Source organism: Myotis lucifugus, unplaced genomic scaffold (assembly GCF_000147115.1).
Source record: "Myotis lucifugus unplaced genomic scaffold, Myoluc2.0 scaffold_353, whole genome shotgun sequence".
In the NCBI taxonomy this organism is placed as follows: Eukaryota; Metazoa; Chordata; class Mammalia; order Chiroptera; family Vespertilionidae; genus Myotis; species Myotis lucifugus.
The window spans coordinates 442,769-463,121 of record NW_005871401.1 but is presented as its reverse complement, the minus strand read 5'-3'; the positions used below and the strand labels follow the sequence as shown (position 1 = coordinate 463,121).

Sequence of the window (20,353 nt, the reverse complement as noted above, 5' to 3'; positions counted from 1 at the left end):
GTGGAATACTACTTGACCTTAAGAAAGGCAATCTTACCCTTTGCAACAGCATGAATAGACCTAGAGGACGTTATGCTAAGCCAGTCAGAGAAAGACAAGTACCACACAATTTCATTCTTATGTGGAATCTAAAGAACAAAATGAACTAGCAAAATATAGACAGACTCATAGGCAGAGGGCAGGCTGACAGCTTTTGGGGATGTAGGTTTGGGTGGGGGTGGGGATGAAGGGATAGAGCAAAAAAGAAAAAAACTCATGGACAGGACAACACTGTGGTAATTGCTGGGGGAGTGGGAAGATGAAGGAGGGTATAAAGGGAATAAGTGGTGATGTATGGAGACTTGACTTGGGGTAGTGAACACACAGTACAGTGTACAGATGATGTGTTGTAGAATTGTGCACCTGAAGCCTGCATAGTTTTGTTAACCAGTGCTGCGCCAATATATTCCATAAAAAGGAAAAAAAGACTACTAGATACATGACTCTTTAACCTTTGCCAGAGTTGAATTAGGTAATACCAGAGGTATATAATTTTTAGATACTAATATCCAAAATTTTTAATATTTATAATAAACTCTCTCCTTTAAGCTAGTAATATGAGGTTATCAAAATATAAGCTGCTTTATTACATTAGAAAGATCATACACCATGATCAAGTGGGATTTATTCCAGGGATGAAAGGCTGGTACAATATCCACAAATCAATAAATGCAATACATCACGTAAACAAATTGAGTGACAAAAATCACATAGTCATATCAATTGATGCAGAAAAGGCATTTGACAAAATCCAACACCCTTTCCTGATAAAAACTCTCAGTAAAGTGGGAATAGAAGGATCATACCTCAACATAATAAAAGCCTTATATGACAAACCTTCAGCCAACATCATATTCAATGGGCAAAAACTAAAACCATTTCCCCTAAAAACAGGAATAAGACAGTGATGCCCACTTTCACCACTCGTGTTTGACATAGTACTGGAAGTGCTAGCCATAGCAATCAGACAAGAAGAAGAAATAAAAGGCATCCAAATTGGAAAAGAAGAAGTAAAATTGTCATTATTTGCAGATAACATGATACTGTACATAGAAAAGCCCAATGACTCCATCAAATAACTACCAGAACTAATAAATGAATTTGGCAATGTAACAGGATACAAAATTAACACCCAGAAATCTTTGGCTTTTTTATACACCAATAATGAACTCACAGAAAGAGAAACTAAAAAAAAAGTCCCATTTACCATTGTAACAAAACAATTAAGAGACCTAGGAATAAATTTAACCAAGGAGATAAAGGACCTGTACTCAGATAATCATAGGACTCTGAAAAAAGAGATAGAGGAAGACATAAACAAATGGAAGAATATACTGTGTTCATGGATTGGAAGAATCAACATCATTAAAATGTCCATACTATCCAAAGCAATCTATAGATTCAATGCAATCCCCATTAAAATACCAACAGCATACTTCAAAGACCTAGAACAAACTCTCCAAAAATTCATATGGAATAAAAAAAGACCCTGAATAGCTGCAGCAATCTTAAGAAAGAAGAACAAAGTAGGTGGGATCTCAATACCAGATATCAAGCTGTATTACAAAGCCACTATTCTCAAAACTGCCTGGTACTGGCACAAGAACAGACATATAGACCAATGGAACAGAACAGAAAACCCAGAGATCAACCCAAGCCATTATGCTCAATTAACATTTGATAAAGAAGGCAATAGCATACAATGGAGTCAAGACAGTCTCTTCAATAAACTGTGTCAGGAAAATTGGACAGATACATGCAAAAAAATGAAACTAGACCACCAACTTACACCATACACAAAATAAACTCAAAATGGATAAAGGACTTAAATGTAGGATGGGACACCATAAAAATCCTAGAAGAAGCCATAGGCAGCAAAATAGAAGACATATGTCATAGCAATATCTTTACTGATACAGCTGCTAAGGAAAAAAATAAACAAATGGGACTACATCAAAATAAAAAGCTTCTGCACAGCGAAAGAAACCAACAACAAGAAAACCCACTGCATTCAAGAACATATTTGCCAATGTTATCTCTGATAAGGGTTTAATCTCCAAAATTTATAGGGAACTCATACAGCTTAACAAAAGGAAGATAAACAATCCAATCAAAAAATGGGCAAAGGACCTAAATAGACACTTTTTGAAAGAACACATACAGAAGGCTGAGAGACATATGAAAACATGCTCAAAGTCACTAATTATCCGAGAGATGCAAATCAAAACAACAATGAGATACCATCTCACACCTGTCAGGCTGGCTATCATCAACAAATCAACAAACGACAAGTGCTGGAGAGGATGTGGAGAAAAAGGAACACTCGTGCACTGCTGGTGGGAATGCAGACTGGTACAGCCACTATGGAAGACCATATGGCATTTCCTCAAAAAATTAAAAATGGAACTTCCATTGGACCCAGTAATTGCACTTCTAAGAATATATCCCAAGAAACTAGAAACACCAATCAGAAAGGATATGTGCACCCTATGTTCATAGCAGCACAATTTACAATAGCTAAGATTTGGAAACAGCCTAAGTTCCCATCAGCAGCTGAGTGGATGAAAAAACGATGGTACATCTACACAATGAAATACTACGCTGCTATAAAAAAGGAGGAATTCTTACCATTTGCAACAGCATGGATGGAACTGGAGAGCATTATACTAAGCAAAATAAGCCATTTAGAGAATGATAAATATCACATGATCTCACTGTGATATTTGAACAACATAAACTGATGAACAAAAATAGAACCAGAGTCATAGAAGCATCGAACAACATAAACTGTATGAGGGAAGGTGGGGGCTGAGGGAGTAAGTGATCAACCAAAGGTCATGTATGCATCCATATGAGCATAACCAATGGACACAGATGGGAGGGGAGGGTAAGGGCATGTGCTGGGGGGTGGGGGCGGCCTGGGAGTGAAGTGGTCAATGAGGGGAAAAAGGAGACTTATGTAATACTTTAAAAAATAAACAATTTAAATTTTAAAAAAGAATATAAGCTGCTTTGAATTAAAGTAAATATTTCCCTACAAAAACCACCAATCACTGTGTAGTCTCAATGAATCCTCACTGGCCCTCAGCCCCCATTCTGTCATATATTCTTCCTAGGATGTGTAGGTAGGGCCATTACTTAGCTTCAGCCATTCATCTACCAAAACCCAAGTGCTCAGACAAAAGGTGGCAGCAACTAAAACAGGAGCAGAGAAGAGCATCCATATACCTGGGTGGCAAGAGGGTGCTAGTAAAGTGAACATTGAGGGTAGGTAACAGCAGAGGTAGAGAGCAAACAAGGCAGGGGTCACCGGGAGAGATAACTGGCCAAGAATAGACAAATAAATCTTAGAAGCATTGTCTAAAACCAAGTTGTCTGAAGCATGAATGAACATAATGGGAATTGGATGAAAATATCCAAGAAAAAGCCAAACTAGTAGATAAGGTATCTGAAGTCAAAGCCAGTATTGCCAAAATAGCATCATAAAAATCCCAGAAGCAACCACACACTCACACCAGGCAAATGTGGCCTTGTTAAATAATGTAATTGCCGGGACATAGTATCCAAAAACACAAGGGCAAGGTCAGCACCTCTTTCTTTAACATTAGTGGGACTATTCATTGATACCGAAACACAGGAAACTGATTCTCTCCAAGTGGTCTCTAAACAAATTATCAGTATTATAATTTTAAAGGCCACTTATGTAAAGCATGCCAATAATACAGTCATACCAATCAGCACTACCCCCACGGAACATCGAAGGAAACAGAATAATAACCATTACTATACTAAAGCGTAAAAACATTTTTTTTGCTACCTAAAAAATATTTTCCTGTGTGGTTGCTTTAGGAATGAATATAGGGGAATACATGATTCTGATTTTTTGAGAGCTACTTTAAAACTCTGTAGGTATCTATTAACATGCAAATTCTTTCTGAGTAAAATTGACTTCCCTTCCTCACTATGGATAAGTCCAGTTTTGCCTCCATTTTTACATTGATTACAATATTCTGCAACTATAAATGTGTCTTTAAATTCTCAAGTGAACATCTTGCCAGTTACTTCTTTAATAAAATTTTTAACAAATGTTCTGTTTTGTTTTGTTTTTATCCTTGACCAAGGATATATTTTTTCCATTGATTTTTTTAGAGAGTGGAGGGGAGGTAGGGAGGGGAGAAAGAGATAGAAACATCAATGTGAGAGAGAGACACTGACTTGTTGCCTCCCGCACACTCCCTGACCAGGGCCGAGGATGGAGACTGAAACCAACCAAGGTACATGCCCTGGACCGAGAATTGAATCCGAGACTCTTCAGTCAGCGGGCCAACACTCTTAACCACCGAACCAAACTGGCCAAGGCTTATATCTGTATGAAAGTCATAATTTTACCTTTTTTGAAAATTGTCTTTTAACAGTAATTTTTGAGAAAATAATTAGTTACTTTTTGAAATTTGGGAGAAGTATTGATATTTACCATTATGTGTTTTTAGTGATGCTACTGGATCTAATCATAAATAGAACTATTGCCCTGGATAGGCATAAGAGTTTGGGGGACCTAAGGGTAATAAAGTCACTGACTGATCAAATCAGAGGCAAACAGTAAGCCAGGTAGAGAGTGATCAATAGACTAAGATAGAGCTTCTGTTTGTACTAGAGAAGGGGAGAGAGGACAGAACGGAGAATGGCCTGAGTAGGATGAGAATTCTTTAGTAGTATAGATCTTCTGTTTTTATAGTTTCCTAAATCCTTGGCTACCTCCCAAAGACAATCCCGTCCACTCTGCTCGCCAGTAACAGATCGCAGTAGGACAATGCTTGTTCACTGAGAGCCTGACAGAGAGTCCTTTCGCTGTGTATGGATCTGTTTGCTGTGTTCACTCTTGGTTTTCAGGAGTCTAATGAATGCTATTAATCTCATCACATCCTATAACCATGAATGCCATGTGAATATTCAAAATGCTAGTGGCACGTGACTACAATTAAACAAAAGTGAAGACTTTAATTGAAAATGTGGAAAAAATGATGTCTGATATACATACATAGGGGGTAAATGTGACTGGTTATAAAATTTTTCTGCCCTAACCGGTTTGGCTCAGTGGATAGAGCGTCGGCCTGCGGACTGAAGAGTCCCAGGTTCGATTCTGGTCAAGGGCATGTACCTCAGTTGCGGGCACATCCCCCGTAGGGGGTGTGCAGGAGGCAGCTGATAGATGTTTCTCTCTCACTGGTGTTTCTAGCTCTGTATCTCTCGCCCTTCCTCTCTGTAAAAAATCAATAAAATATTTTAAAAAAAAAAATTTTTTTCTACCTAGATTTTCTTCTTGAAGATTTTCTTCTTGATGCTAGAATCAAGGGTTTTCTGCTCAGGCAGATAAAAGTATAATAGAATAAAACACATTCGGAGTCTAATGTGTCCTGGGCTCACACATAGAGAACAGAAAGCATACCCCATACCTCTCAATTCAAGGATAGTTTTTGCCATAAAAATAAATCATTTTTTTAATATTGCAAAAATTATAACATATATTTTACCATCAACACATAGCGTTCTTCATACAAAACTTGAGTGGAGAACCAAACCAATATTCAGGAAAGTATCCTCAGAAGTAGCTAAAATGTAAAGTATTAAATAACTTTGCACAGAAGGAAACTATATACTAGAACATAAAAGCCCTGGTCTCGCTACGGACGTAATTTCTCAATGTTAGAGCTTTACTTTTATTAAAAACTTCCAGATGCATAACATGTATCGTAGTACTAAGCCATACAGTCAGGCTCACTGCTTAAACTCCTAGGAAGTTGTCAGTATGTCTGGAGGCTTTTGGAAGTAAATTTAGGGGATACAGTTTGCTTGGTTCAACCTCTGTTTTATAGCTTATAATAGCTTTGGCTGGGATATATGACCTTTCCAGTCTTCAGTACTTGGTCAGCCTTCCTATCTTTGCTACTTTACTGATAATTATCTTCTCTCAAGAGGCAAGTAACTAAAATAGTTTAAAAAGTCATGCTTCTCTTCCAGACTTCCTGGAAGTCCATAGATTGAGACTGTGCATTAAGGAGAAAATAAATTGCACAATAAAGCTCAATAACTTGTACAGATGCTGGGTCATTCTATTATCTGTCCAATAAGACAACTGAAGAAGGTGTTGCACTTGGCAAAACCTACTGTCCACAACTATCTACTCAAACAGTAAGTAGCACTGCCGATGACCGTGGACATGCCTTTCAATGGCAGGTAGAGGATTATCTTTCAAGTTTCTGTTTGCAGTACTTGTTACAGAATGATTGTACCCAGATTTACACTTTCTCTCTGAAATGTACACGCTGGGGACTGAACTTTCAGCAATTTTCTAACAGTGTCCTGTAATTCTCTGGAGATACCGCAGGGGTCATCTTGGGGAAAGGGGGTAGGCAGCAGAAAGAAAGAATATATAGGGTTTTGGCCTCTGACCCTCAGACCTCCAAGATCAATCAGTGTGTAGCTAACAGTGCATGGATGTCATATGCTGGGTTTTCTCATAGGATTTTATTTTTTTAAAAAAAGGTTCAGCCTCTTTAAGAAATGTTGAAAAATGCCTGAACTACTTGGTCTCTAAGATTTATATTAATTTCAATATGTTTTGGCTCACAAAGTGCTCAGAGAACATGTTAAAAAGGCACGGGGATAAGAATATTGGTGTGTGCAAAGAGGTAAACCACAATAAAAGTCCTCAACCAAGTCAAGTTGACAGATCCTCATTATGATCATTATGAACTTTTATAGAGAACCTTCTAGAGAACTGTACTAAACCCTAGAGATGCACAGATATAAACCAGAAACCAGGCCATGGAGCACATAAATGAGATTGGTAGACTGGACTCCCAACGCACTCCCTCAGGAAGCGGAATGCAATTAAACCATGAGAACACTTAGCAGTTAGCATCAGGATCTGCCCACCAGAGTCACCTGATCTTTGACCCACTTAACTCACTTGACCCCCAACCAGGTGGATAACCATCCTCAGAAAGGCAGTTATTTCCGCAGCTTGTTTCCATTCAAACTTTGTCAGCTCTGACTTTGAGCTAATTCTTTCAGTTAAAAAAAAAAAAATTTGTAGCATTCCAAAGTTTGCTGGCAAAGCCCTAGAATTTGCCAGTATTTCTAGCATTACTTTCCAGTCAAAAGCTTGGGTTTTGCACATGTAATAATAAATATATATATATTTAAAAATACAAGAAAAAAGATTGGGTTTTGTATGTGGTTTGTGAAAATGTTTTATCTTATGACCGTATCGTGTACATCTAAAAAATACCGACTGGATTCTGGAGCCCCTGAGACACAAATTGGAGTTTCATAATTCCTAGAAGGTAATAAAAATATCTTACCTTTCAAAACTGCCAGAATTGACCTAAGATATAGGAATATTGGGGGAAGAATTGTGTCAATTTTCCAGGCAAATTTAATTCTAGTGTCTTAAGGATCAAAAATAAGAATACCATTTTTTCCCTGTAAATAGAATTGAAGGAGAAGCTCCTGTGATATTTTTCTCTCCCACTGGCTGCTACTAGAGCAAAAGAAACTGCTGGAGGCAGAGCTATAATGGAGAATTCCTCTGACTCTCAGACCATTGTCCAGATTTACATTAAAAGAGGAACTCTAAAATGCCAGGCTTGCCAAGTATGATGGTAAAGATATGTGATTCCAAGCGATTAGGGGGCATGGGTGATTTTTCCTCCTGCTTTTACTCTCCTGCATGTGAGCTCTTTGGTGAAGAAAGGAAAGATAGGCTCTACCCTGTCAGGACCAGGCTACTTCTAGTTAAACATGGACTTACTCTCAATGTTCCCATAATGCATAAACTAGAATGGGCTACAATTCATATAATTTACTCAGTCACTTAGCTTAAATGTGAAAATTGGATTTAAATATGTGCTGACCACATTTCAAACATAAGACTAAAAACTTTGTGTACATAATCCAGAAGCCCAAAGCTCCTAAAATCTGAATTATTAATATCCAAATTAATAAGGCAATTCCTGGCAAATCAGACTACACAATCAGACTAAAGAACACAATGAGAAAAATAAAGAACATATTTCAACTATCATATTGTGTGGTAACAGAGGTTGAAATGGGGACTCCAGATGAAATCATGTCAAAAGCATGATAGTGACTACAAATGATTCTTGATTCTGAGAAATTATAAAACGTAAGCACAAAATCTCAACTGGGAAATTCAATTACATTTAGTTCACTAATTCTAGCTGTGGGACTACTATTTTCAAGTTCATATCTGTGAACTAAATAACTAAACTTTTTGACTAATACAAATGTAAAAATTACTACATTGTTTTAAATATCTTAAAACTGGTAGATAGGACAGTCTAGTCTTCAAGTGTAGATGGAAGAAATTACTTGTTATCTCTACAAATCATTTCCATTGCAAAGAGAAGTCAAGAGACAGAAGACAGCTAGGACTTTAACTGGTAAGGAGCTGGAAGAATAGAGTAAGTCCCACTATGCAGCTCAGTTCCTCCTCCTTGTGGTCACAAAGGGAAGGTGCCTGCCATCTGATGGCATGTCTTCAGGGAATCCTATTATTTAAATGACTTGCAGAATAGTCATTGGAAGGAATATAGGATGCCAATGAAAAGTGCTCAATTTTAATTTGCAAGTGATTTCCACTTCTGCTTCCCACTCTTAGCATTTCCTCCTTTGTAAAAGTCAATTTTGAAATATTTTTAATTGCACTATTGCTGAACACATCCCAATGAAACAGTTACCTAAGCATGTCTAAGGATTCAGTATGTGGGTATGCCACAGCCATTTCTAACACAAATTGGAAAGAAGAAAAAAGGTGTTAAGTATCATGGAGCATTAAACCACGGCATGGAACTGCTCCCTGTTGGCAAACCAGGGAGGGCGGGGCAGCTTCTGTGTTCAGCAGTCCCACAGTGGCTCCAGCCTGCGATCTAGGCTGACTCATCCATGGTTTTCAATTCTCAGCTTCCAACAAACCACCAAGTAAATGTTTATCAAGTGAAAGAATGGAATAAAAACACTTTTTCATAATGGGCTTTGGATGGTTTCCACACAAGATATTACAGATTGATGTTATTTTGATGGATGTCTAGTACGGTTCCCCTGCAACAGGAAATGCCCCCCTGGACTGTAAAACAGTCCTGATTCTGGCATGTTTTCCCCTTACGCCCTCCATTTACCTAATCTTGTTGAGAAAAGGATGCCCTCCTCCTCCGTTCCTAGACCTATATTTGACATTCAAATACTGTTTTTTCAAATACCACAGTTGATTTTGCAGTTCCAAGCCAATGGGAAGCACAATGGGCCGGAGAGGCTACTTGTCCCTATACATTCTTCCAATGAGCTAGGAAGAATGAACCCCTATGCAGAACTTATGCCCTCCTCTTAAATAAATTCTAGCTCATGGAAAAACAGAATTACCAAGGTAAGAAAGAGAAAAAGAACATTTGAAGAATTTACTTCTTAATAATTTTTAGACAAGAGAAACAGAAGAGAAGCTAGGAAACAAGAACACTGCTTCAAGAGGCAATTTGTCCCTGGTCCTGTGGGTGACAGGGCGTTTTGCCAGCTGTCACTACTGGACCAACTAAGGGTTACACCCAAACTGTTGTGCTTATAAGGATGAAAATAACATGAATGCTTTGAGGCACTTTGATGTCACACTGGATTGTCTGGCCTTACAAGAGGAGGGGATTGCCTACTATTCTCATTTAAATAACATTTTTAGTATTTTAATTTGCTCTCTTTCTGAAAACTAGTTCTGACTTTCTTTACCTCACATAACTGAAAATTTACAAATTACTATGCCCTGACTAGATACACTCTTCCCACCCAGTGTGCAGCTGGTTAGGAAAAATGTACAGCATGGTGAAAAACCATGTTAGTAGGAAATACAAATTTTATAGGAGTAATTTATGTTAGCAAGGTAATACGATGGAAAAGGGTGCACAATCTTAAAGCTACAGTTAACATTTATTTCCACCCAAATTGAGAAGATGCCACAAAGCCAGCCACCAAATGTATCACTCACGTTTATAAATCAGAGCAACTTTAATTGCCTACATCTATTCTTATTTCGTATGTTATCATTTTCATAGGCTTGGAGGGTGGGTAGGAACCTCAGAAGTTATGTGGTATATCTTTTTTATCTCTAGCTAAACTCTCCGAGCAGATGACCAGCTGTGTTACGTTTCATCATTTTTTAGTGAATGTCAAAGGGCCAGGTCCTGTGCAGTACCCACCGGGCAGAAAGTTTTGACTCTTATTCAACCCAAATCTCACTGTTTTCAGAAGAAATGTAGAAGAATAAATTACCATCTTATCTATCACTACCCTTTATATGTTAAAGTCACTTTTTTGTTTCAGTTGGGTATCAGTGTAAATCAACCAAGTGTCTGTGCACCTTCATCTCACCATAAATTCTTAGAAAGCCAAAAGTCAGGAAAGGCTATGCCAATCATCTTTTTATTCATTGCTACAGCTTTATCACTAAGCAGAAGCCAGATTTCTCATGTTATGATTTTTCTCCTACTGTGAATTTCTCAGGGTTTTTCCTCAGAGAAAATTAAAAAAAAATCCTTAATATTTACAACATGGGAGAAATTTTGGTCACATGCTCCAAACACACTGTTTTTTTCCTTGGTTGCACCTGTCACACCTGCAAATTCATGTCAACTTTAAATAAATGTCTGTCATCCTCATTGAAATGTAAGCTCCATGAGGGCAGATTCCAAGTCTGCCCATTCGGCAGCATATTCCAAGTCTCTAGCATGATATTTGGCACACAGAAGGCTCTTTATGCTTGGAGAATTGACAAATGCCTTTCAAAACCATTACAGTCCAACACTCGTACTGAGAGGATATAAAAACTAAGTCTGTAAAAGTCATTCTTAAAAATACTTGCCCCCGATTGTATAACATGTTAATGACAAAGCCAGGATTAGAATTCTGTATTCTTGATTGCCCATTCACATTCTCAGTCCATTACACCACAGAGGCTCTTATACCTAATACCCTGGGCAGGCAACACTACTGATGAGTAAGGCACAGAAACCTTTGTGCTCTAAACATCATTTGGTTGGCTGCCTGGCTCCCTGTGTTCCTTATCATAGAAACCCTCCCATAAATATGCCTGGTTTATACATACCTTATGTCGGACTGCAAGAACAGAACCCAAAATGGAATTCTACAGCCAGAGCAAAAAAAAAACAATTTATTCTCAAAGATGAGGGTCAAGTTTTACAAAGACCAAGCCACAGATACCAGCCAAATTTCCATGGTTCAGCTACTGCTGAATCAAATATTCTGCTAGACAGAGCTCCAATGTATATGGTTTCTTAAATTTTATTTTGGGGTTTCTTTAATGCAAATATTTTAAAAATAGAGCTTCTGAACACATGTAAAATGTAAATGGGAGCCCTAACTGATTTGGCTCAATGGATAGAGCGTCGGCCTGCGGACTGAAGGGTCCCAGGTTCGATTCCAGTCAAGGGCATGTACCTTGGTTGCCGGCACATCCCCAATGGGGGATGTGCAGAAGGCAGCTGATCGATGTTTCTCTCTCATCGATGTTTCTAACTCTCTATCCCTCTCCCTTCCTCTCTGTAAAAAATCAATAAAATATATATTTTTTAAAAAAGTAAATGGGATCTTATATGCATGTATGCATTACCTATGGACACAAACAATAGGGTGGCGAGGGCCTGGGGTGGGATGGGAACTGGGAGGAGGGGAGCTCTGGGGGGAGAAAAAGAGGGACATCTGTAATAATCTCAACAATATGCAAATTGACTGAATGGCAGAATGACCGATCGCTATGACGTGCACTGACCACCAGGGGGCAGATGTTCAATGCAGGAGCTGCCCCTTGGTGGTCAGTACACTCCCACAGGGGGAGCACTGCTCAGCCAGAAGCAGTGGCAGGAGCTTTTCCTGCCTCTGAGGCAGCGCTAAGGAACAGCAAGCTTGGCCTCTGGCTGAGCGGCTCTCCCACAGGGGGAGTGCTGCTCAGCCAGAAGCTGGGCTCATGGCTGGTGAGCACAGCATCAGTGGCAGGAGCCTGTCCTGCCTTCACTGCAGGTGGGCAGTAAGGAGTGAGGGGTCCCAAACTGCGAGAGCCCTGGACTGTGAGAGGGATGTCTGACTGCCAGGTTAGGCCCCATTCCTGGGGGAATCGGGCCTAAGCTGGCAGGCAAACATCCCCCAAAGGGTCCCGGATTGTGAGAGAGCACAGGCCAGGCTCAGGGACCGTCCCCCCTCCTCCCCAGTGCACAAATTTTGTGCATCGGGCCTCTAGTATATATATAAAAGTAAATGAGAATTTTCAGAGGTGACAAAGGTGATCTAAAATTGGATTGTGGTGATGATTAGACAACTCCATACAATTATTTTTTAAATATTTAAATTATACACTTAAAATGGGTAATTATTATAAATTATACTTTAATAATTAAAAAATTTAAATATTTTTAAAATATCACAGTGTGAAAATGAATCAGAAAGTTAAAGTATTTCTTTTTGTAAACACCTAGTATCAAAACTGTAAAGACATTTTAAAATATCCCCATACTTTTTTAAGGCCAGGTTTTATCTACTTCAATCCTGGTTTACCTACAGGGTCAAAAGTTTTTCCTGTAATTTTGTTGAAAAAATAATTTAGTAGACTAATATAAATATCTTGGTGTAGCACTGCAACACTAAGTTGTTCGACTGATTATCTGCATAAATAACCTATAGATATATGTGTTTAATTAAGCATAATGTTCTAGTCTAAAACCTGACATTTACCATTGGGTTTTCAGCAAGTTTCATATCTCCAGACCTTGGTTTTCCCACCTCTATCATGTGTCCCTATGGACCAGATGAAAATTAAATAACATATAATACAGTATAAAGAATAGTAATTGCTAATGTATTGAATAGCCAAACACCAACATGCCAGACTGTTTAAATTATTATCCTACAAGGAAGGTATTATTATTAGTTACTTTTTTGCAGATGAGGAAACTGGAAAATAAAGTTCATTAGTTTGACCAACGTCACACAGTTATTTAATAGGAGACCTAGGATTTTAATCCAAAACTGTTCAGCTCCAAAGCCTATACTCATTCTCCATCCCTCACTCGACTTTGCGCTTTTGATTCTATCAGATGTGGCCATGAATCCTGACATTGTCTTTACTATGGTAAGTTAGTCACCTTCTGAGTCCAGTTTCCTAATCTATACAATGAGATCACCAATATTATTGGGGTCATTGTGAAGATTAAATGAGAGTGATTCCCCTACTGGTATAATTAGAAATTACTCAGTAATATTCTATCTCATCCCTCTCCCATACATGCTCCTTCCTGTGCTTAAAAATATCTATTTTAAAAACCTCTATAAATTCTATGATTTCCTTGTAGCCTACCTGGATAAACCTCCCTGGGACTGAGTTCTATCAAAAGCAATTAAAGTGAACACAAACAACACAGCATTAATCCTTTGCTATCAGTCATTGGCTCTGTGACGGAGATTGTCAACAAGAGTGTCAACTTCAAGGGGTGGGCATCTGTCCACAGGAACTGAGCGAGCTGAGGTCACAGACTTGTCTCACTCTGCCCTACAAACAGATGTCTGGGTGACAACTCTTAGTCACTGCAAACCAGGGTTAGAGCCAAACCAGGTGGGAAGTGCGGTACCTCCTTCCTTTTCCTCTTGGCCAGCCCATTCATTCCCTAAAACAATAATCACTGACCATAACTGAAAATCACTAGTTTTACCCCATTCATTCCCTAAAACAATAATCACTGACCATAACTTAAAATCACTAGTTTTACCCCAGAATACTACTTTCAACATAATGCCTTTATTTTGATGATACCTAATTATTCCACAAGCTTAAAGTGTTTCTATAATAGTGATCCATCAACAAGAAACCTGTTTGATTCTGTGTAGTGAAATGTGCACCTTGAAATATTTACCTCTCAAACAACCTGGTGAAAACTGATGTAATGTGGAGCTCTAGTGGTGCAAGAAAGTAAAGCAGCCATTACTGAGGGCCAACAAAACAGCCAAGGAAATCACCATTTATTATTTATTTGTTATTATGGTGAAATCACTGTTTATTATTCAGTTAATATGTTAAGAAGAAAAATGGTTCAAAAGGATATTCCAAGATAATCTAAGGTAAACCCTAAATATAATGTATTTTTTCTAGATTACATATTAGACCTCAACAGCTCGTTTATACCAAACATAATAAAGCAGTTAAGTTCACAAGTAATAGAACTCAGTGCTCTGGGTGTCACTTCTCTACTTTTTACCCAGTTCACTACGAATCCTATTAATTAAACACTAGTTGTTTGTCACGCAGCTAACAAGAGTACTGAACAGAAAAAAATGCTGGGCTCTAAGAGTATATGACCAGTGAAGTCCTATACCAACTGATTTGAGAATTTAAATAATCCCTCCAAGCGGATGAGGTTTTGTGAGTTAATTCCTGCACTACAAAAGTGTTTTCCTTGAATTTCTGACTTCTGAGGTCTTTTCCAATTTAAAACAAGCAAGAATGAAACCTACAATGTCAAAACAAACATGAATGTTTCCCTGTTACCTAATGTATATGTCTTCTCAATTGAAAGGGCTTCATTTACCAAAACTACAGTTCCATTATGGTCAGCAAAGTAGCAGAACATAAATAATAAAACTTGTATGCTGTACAACTTGGAGTTGACATTTAAAATTTCTAAATATGGTGCCTGATTTAGCTGTGTTATGGTGAGGAAAAACAAGTTATCATGAGAAAAAAAACTCAGAATATGAAAAATCTAGGAAGTAAGCTTTCCATGTATAAGTATCTAAGCATCTTATGCCTGGACATTACAGAAAATGTAAGAGACTCACTTTTCCATAAGAGGTGGTAAAAGAAATTAAATGTTCATAAATGCATTAACAAGATTTATCTGAAATAAATATCTCAACTGATGGCAGTTTTCCATGGCTTTTATCAGTTGAATCCACTAGATGTTTTCCAATAGACATACTCCAAGGGCTTCTAAATTGTTAGGTCTACAGATAACTGACTCCTGAACCTCAGAGGTCTACTGAGGAAGATTTAATGATTACCTAGAGATTTCATTCATTAATATCTCTTCTCTAGCCTTCTACTAATATGTTGTCATTAATATAATTCCCTAAAGCTGAAGAGAAAAAAATGGTAAAAATATAAGAGCCTTTTCTGAGATGTCATTGAGAATGCAGTAGTTAGCAATGGGAAGCTCAAGGTAAAGAACAAATTTCCTTTAGCTAAAGAATGCAGAACCCTTTTTGATAGAAAAGAATAAAAGCAGGAGAGGAAGTTAAGGTCCTTTACTAACATAATCATATGTTAAAAGAAGCAAATGGAAACCTGTGCTAATCCATTTGCCACCAGGGAATTCAGAATCTAACGTGTTCTGCAGTCCTTTTCACAGTAGGCATTAAAATTGAATAAAATTGAACAATATTTTTCAATCTGTGAATCTAAGAATTTCATATTTGTACATCATCTGCCATATTTTCCATGGTGATTATCTCTCTCTCTTTTGTTCTCCCATAACAGACCTTGGTATGCTGCTTAAAATAATATTTGGGGCTTTATTTGCCATTCTTTTGACTGAGACATGTTGATTTTATTAAAGTGAGTTGGGTCTGCATTCTTTCTTTACTATTATTACAGGTAGATTTGACAGACACAGGACTTTTGTTTTAAAATGCTCTGCTATGGAGCCAACCTTGTTAAATAAGTTCCATTTTACCTGCTGGGCAGTTGCATTCTGAAGGTGCTTCTCTTGCGATTCTTATTTTAGCCATATGTTCATAGGATTTCTGCAGGGGGTGGAAAGAAGAGGTATTAAGAGTCATCAGTAGCATTGGAGAGAAATGGGTTCTTTAGGGATTCTCTGTCCATATGCTTGATTCACCAGCATTTGATAGCCTGCATAACTAAAGTTTACATATGTACTTTGGACTCAGTCAAAAGGTAACAGTACCCAAGCCCTAAAAAAAAGAAAATGATCATTGACATGATATCAAGACTGCTGAAAAAAATAATAAATTAATTTTTTTTAAAAATAGACTGCTGGACTTGTATAACATCTTTCTCCATTGTTCAACTACCAACACCCACTACCTCAGCTCATACATATGCAGCCAATGCAAAAACCTGGCATTAACATGTTGCAGTTCTAGGTAAGTTATGTGTTTTAAAACAGCCAATACTTTATGCATGGAGGTCAACTGCTTATCATGTTGCGCTACAACTACTGCCAAACAGCCTCTCTGTTGGAAAAGCAAGTTCCAGAAAACCTCCTAACTCCAGTCTAAAGCTGCCCCTGATTTTGATACATATTGTAGATTACTTTAAACTCTCAAGTCCATTCATAAACACCTCTGGCACTGCATCTTTTACCAAAAAAATTAAGCTATTTTTTTCTTTTTAAACATTTAATAGGAGACCATTCAATGTATGAAATAACTGGTTCTAAATCACATTCAGGGTTATTTTACTTTCAAGAGTGATTACCATTTGGATATTAATAGCACCTCTGGTCCTAACCCTCTTGAAGAACATAACAGAACAGAACAGATGTTATTCTGCAAGGAATATTCTCCACAAAATCGGTCAAGATTCATATGAGACTTTGGAAAACTAAGAGAAGCTAAAATGCCACCCTGCCATTCTGGTCACCCTTCCCGCTTTTAGAGCTCCATACAGATTTAACATGCAAATATCCAGAAGAGTGAGGGAAGATGAGACACATAGAGAGGGTGGTATCAAAGGATGTGCATATACAGTACAAACATATGCCACCAGGGATGGACGCCTAGCATATGTGCACACAGCCACACCAAGTATGCGGACAACAAGGGTAGGCTGGTCGTATACACAGAATCACGCCTGTGCGAGATGTTATGCACGTGCAAAATACCCCAGCTTTTCACACCTGAGCCAGAAGTCGCTCCACTTTCTCTTGCACCACTGCTTTGAGCTGATCCAGGCAATCGGGAAGCGGACGGATGGAAGGGTCCCCTTTGGCGGATTCGAGAGCGGCGATCCTCGCCTGGAGGTCGTTGGTTTTCACCCCCAGGTACAGACAAGACATCACGGCCACCACTGACAGGAGGGCCGCCAGGACCGCGCCTGGGGGCACGGTGCGGGCACAAGACTGCCGGGCGCAGCTCGGGTCCTCGGAGCCCGGCTCTCCGGCCCCTCCTTTTCCTGCAGGCTTCTTCGGCAGCATCGTGGCGGGGTCCGCTGCCTCCCACCCTCTCCCACTTCCAATAATCGTAAAGGGAAAGAGAAAGGACGATTCCTCCAAAGTTCAGTCCGGTGGGCTGTACAACTAGTTGGCGGAGTGGGAGAGGGGCGCGCGGAGATGGACCCCCCGCTCTCCCCAGTGCCGAGACCAGCAGTCCTGGACCGTCCTCCGCCTTCTTCTCCTCTCCTACCTGGGGGTGAAGAGCACCCTCCGTCTATGGACTGGTGGCCACAAGGCAAAAACCAGAAAGGAACCCACTCGGATAGTCCTGCTGACACCCCCCTGAGGACGGGCACTTCGGAGGTCCCCGCGGGCGGCCGCCCCGGGGCCGGGGGACCGTGGGAGACGGCTGCGGTGGCCGCCGCTCCTCTCGCCCCGCAGCGGGCCCGTGGCGTCTGTAGTTCGCCTTGGGCTGCTAGTCTAGCGGTGTTTCCGCACGCCCAACTGCCTTCCCACCTTGACTCCGGTGCCGGGGGAAAAAAACGGCTAAAGCCCCGGGGGCCGGGAAGCCCGGCCCCAAGGGGCAGCGGCGAGAGGGAACGGAATTAGGAGCAAAGAGCGGCCAGCGGGCGAGGCCCGAAGTCGCGGCCGCCCCCCAGGATCTCCCGCAGCCTTCGGGCCGTGCAAGCCTTAAAATACCCTTCGGGGATGCTCGGGTGTGAGTGACGGGGGAGTGGGGCGGGCGCCCGGCGCCGACGTCCCGCCCCCGCTCCCGCCCCCGCCCCCGCCCCCGCCTCCTCCCGGCTCAGCCTCAGTCCGCCGCCCCGCCGCCGGCCCTAGACCCAGCGAGGCCGCCACATTATCCCCACGTATTCACCTTCGTCCGGCCCGCGCTGTCCCCACAGCGCCCAAGGGGCGGGGGAGCTGAGCCGGAGGTCATTTGCATAAGATATGCAAATTGTGGAGCGGCCGCAGCGATTGGAGAGGAGCTTGATGACCCCTCCCCCTCCACGGAGTAACTTCAGCGTCCCGAGGGCCATCCCCCCGCCTAGGCTAGGGCCGGAGCGGGGTCTGCTGTGGGCCAGGCGGCAACTCTGGCTTATACTGACCCTGCCCAGCGCTCCCTCCTTATCGCGGTGAAATCTGGAGAAATGGCCTCCGGGCGGGGAGAAGTGGAGCAGAAAGCTCTAGCTCTCCATATCTTCACTCGAGAGCAGTGGCAGAAGCTCCTGGGATCTCGCTCTGGGCAGCCTTTCTCCCTCCTCCCTCAGTTTCCCACATGCCCGGAGGCAGAGTGTCTGGCTGACGCCCGAGGTGCACTGCCCCACTCCCCTTCTCCTCCCGCGGCCGCTGCAGACTCCCACCTAGGGAAGTTTTCTTTCCCCTCCCCCAGTTTCCTTCTGTCTTGACCGAGCCGAGTCGCCTCCCCGCTCTGTGTTCCTAGTCTGTACTAAGGTGCTAATGCGTTTTCCTGATTCCGTGTTTTGTGGGATTGGAAAAGGCAGCGTTGAGGTGCACATTTCTCAGGATTTAGGAAAGACTGAAGAATGAGGTCAATTTTTCCTCTTACCTGACTCTCCTGCTGCTCCCTCTGGATCAAATTACAAGTTCTCTAATGGGATTTTTGGAAGTAGGTAACAAGTAGCATTCTGCATCTAATTAACTGAGGTGGGGGTGGGATAAATCCCACCTCCTAGTCCAACAAGTTTCTGCTTATCTGCTCCTACTCACAAGAAATACCAAAAATTTCTCCTATCCTTAATCAAGCTATGTACCAGTAAGTAATCAACAAAATACTGCACTAAGCTAACCTTTCTCGTACAGAAACATATATTGCGAGGTACTAGGTACAAAGCGGGGCAAAGATGTTTCAATAACAGCTGTTGATGGAAGATACAGGAATAAAAAAAAAAGATTAGGGGATGAAACAGACCCAACAGTGGAGGACAACTCAGTGAATTTTGCTATAAAATCAAAAGCATAATTCCTTACGTTTGTTTTACACAGTAGTTCTCAAAGGGTGGTCCCAAGGCCAGCAACATCAGCATCATTTGAGAAATTACGGAAAATTCAAATTCTGAGGCCCCACCCCATATCTACTGAATCTAAAACTACTGCTATTATGAAATCGGAAACACAGTAATCTTTGTCTTTGCAATGATTTTGATGCACATTGATAGACCACTGGTATAACACTTTACAAATATTTTCAAATACATTTTTCACTTGAACCTCATAACCCTGTGATGCAAGTAAGGAATTATTGGCCCCGTTTTATATATGAGAAAACAATTTTCAAGTCACATTGAATTGTGAGTTAAACATGTTTTCAAAAGTAGCACCCAAGGAATGGGTACAAATTCTTTAATTTGTCACCTCTTTCCGATTTACCAATGACCTCTCTAACCATTCCTCAGTCTCCTTTGCAGGCTTTTCCTCTGCCTGTCCTCTAAATGTCGGTGCTCCTCGGGTCTCTATCTTATGCCATCGTCTCTTTTAACTCTGTATACTATCTTCAGTAGTGCTCTCAATTACCATCCTTACACGGATGACTCATAAATCCATAATGCAAGCCCAAATCTCTCCTGAGCCTAAGATCCACATAGCCAGTTTGCCTGTCTACCTCCTCCACTTTGATATCCCATAAGCAATTCCAACTTACTAGCCTGCATCTTACCTCCAAAGCCTGCTCTTCTGTTTCCCACCACTCTGTACCAAGCCAAAATACCCAGTAATAACCCTGGACTTCTCCCTAGCCCTCATCTACCTAAATTCTTCAATATGTCCTATTGCCCCTAGGGTGGAATTGTGTATCTTTCAAGTTACCACCTGATGTCTGTCATTCCTCCTTCCTCATTGTTCATCTTTCCCGTCATACTCTCCATACCACTTTCTCTAATCAAAGTATGGAGAGAAAGAGAATGAAGCACTTTAAGAGCAAGGCAAGACAACTCCCTTTTAAAATATCAGTAGAGCCGAAACCGGTTTGGCTCAGTGGATAGAGTGTAGGCCTGTGGAATGAAAGGTCCCAGGTTCAATTCCGGTCAAGGGCATGTACCTGGGTTGCGGGCACA

The 20,353-nt window shown here is 40.6% G+C and overlaps 1 protein-coding gene across 4 annotated transcripts in view; it reads right to left on the bottom strand.

Moving 5' to 3' along the window:
* COL25A1 (collagen type XXV alpha 1 chain) overlaps nucleotides 1-17,663 on the bottom strand; it is a 472,442-nt gene extending 454,779 nt beyond the window's left edge. For 3 of the 4 annotated variants that reach the window (XM_006101373.3, XM_023764849.1, XM_023764850.1), the window contains exons 1-2: nucleotides 17,025-17,655; nucleotides 15,837-15,906 (exon numbers count right to left, since the gene is read on the bottom strand). In XM_006101373.3, coding sequence (XP_006101435.1) covers nucleotides 15,837-15,906; nucleotides 17,025-17,321 — 367 coding nt within the window. In that variant the 5' untranslated portion in view covers nucleotides 17,322-17,655. Of the gene's footprint in view, nucleotides 1-15,836; nucleotides 15,907-17,024 lie in introns of all 4 variants that reach the window. The other variant, XM_023764848.1, reaches the window with a different exon arrangement.
* Between the last annotated feature and the right edge of the window lie 2,690 nt (nucleotides 17,664-20,353).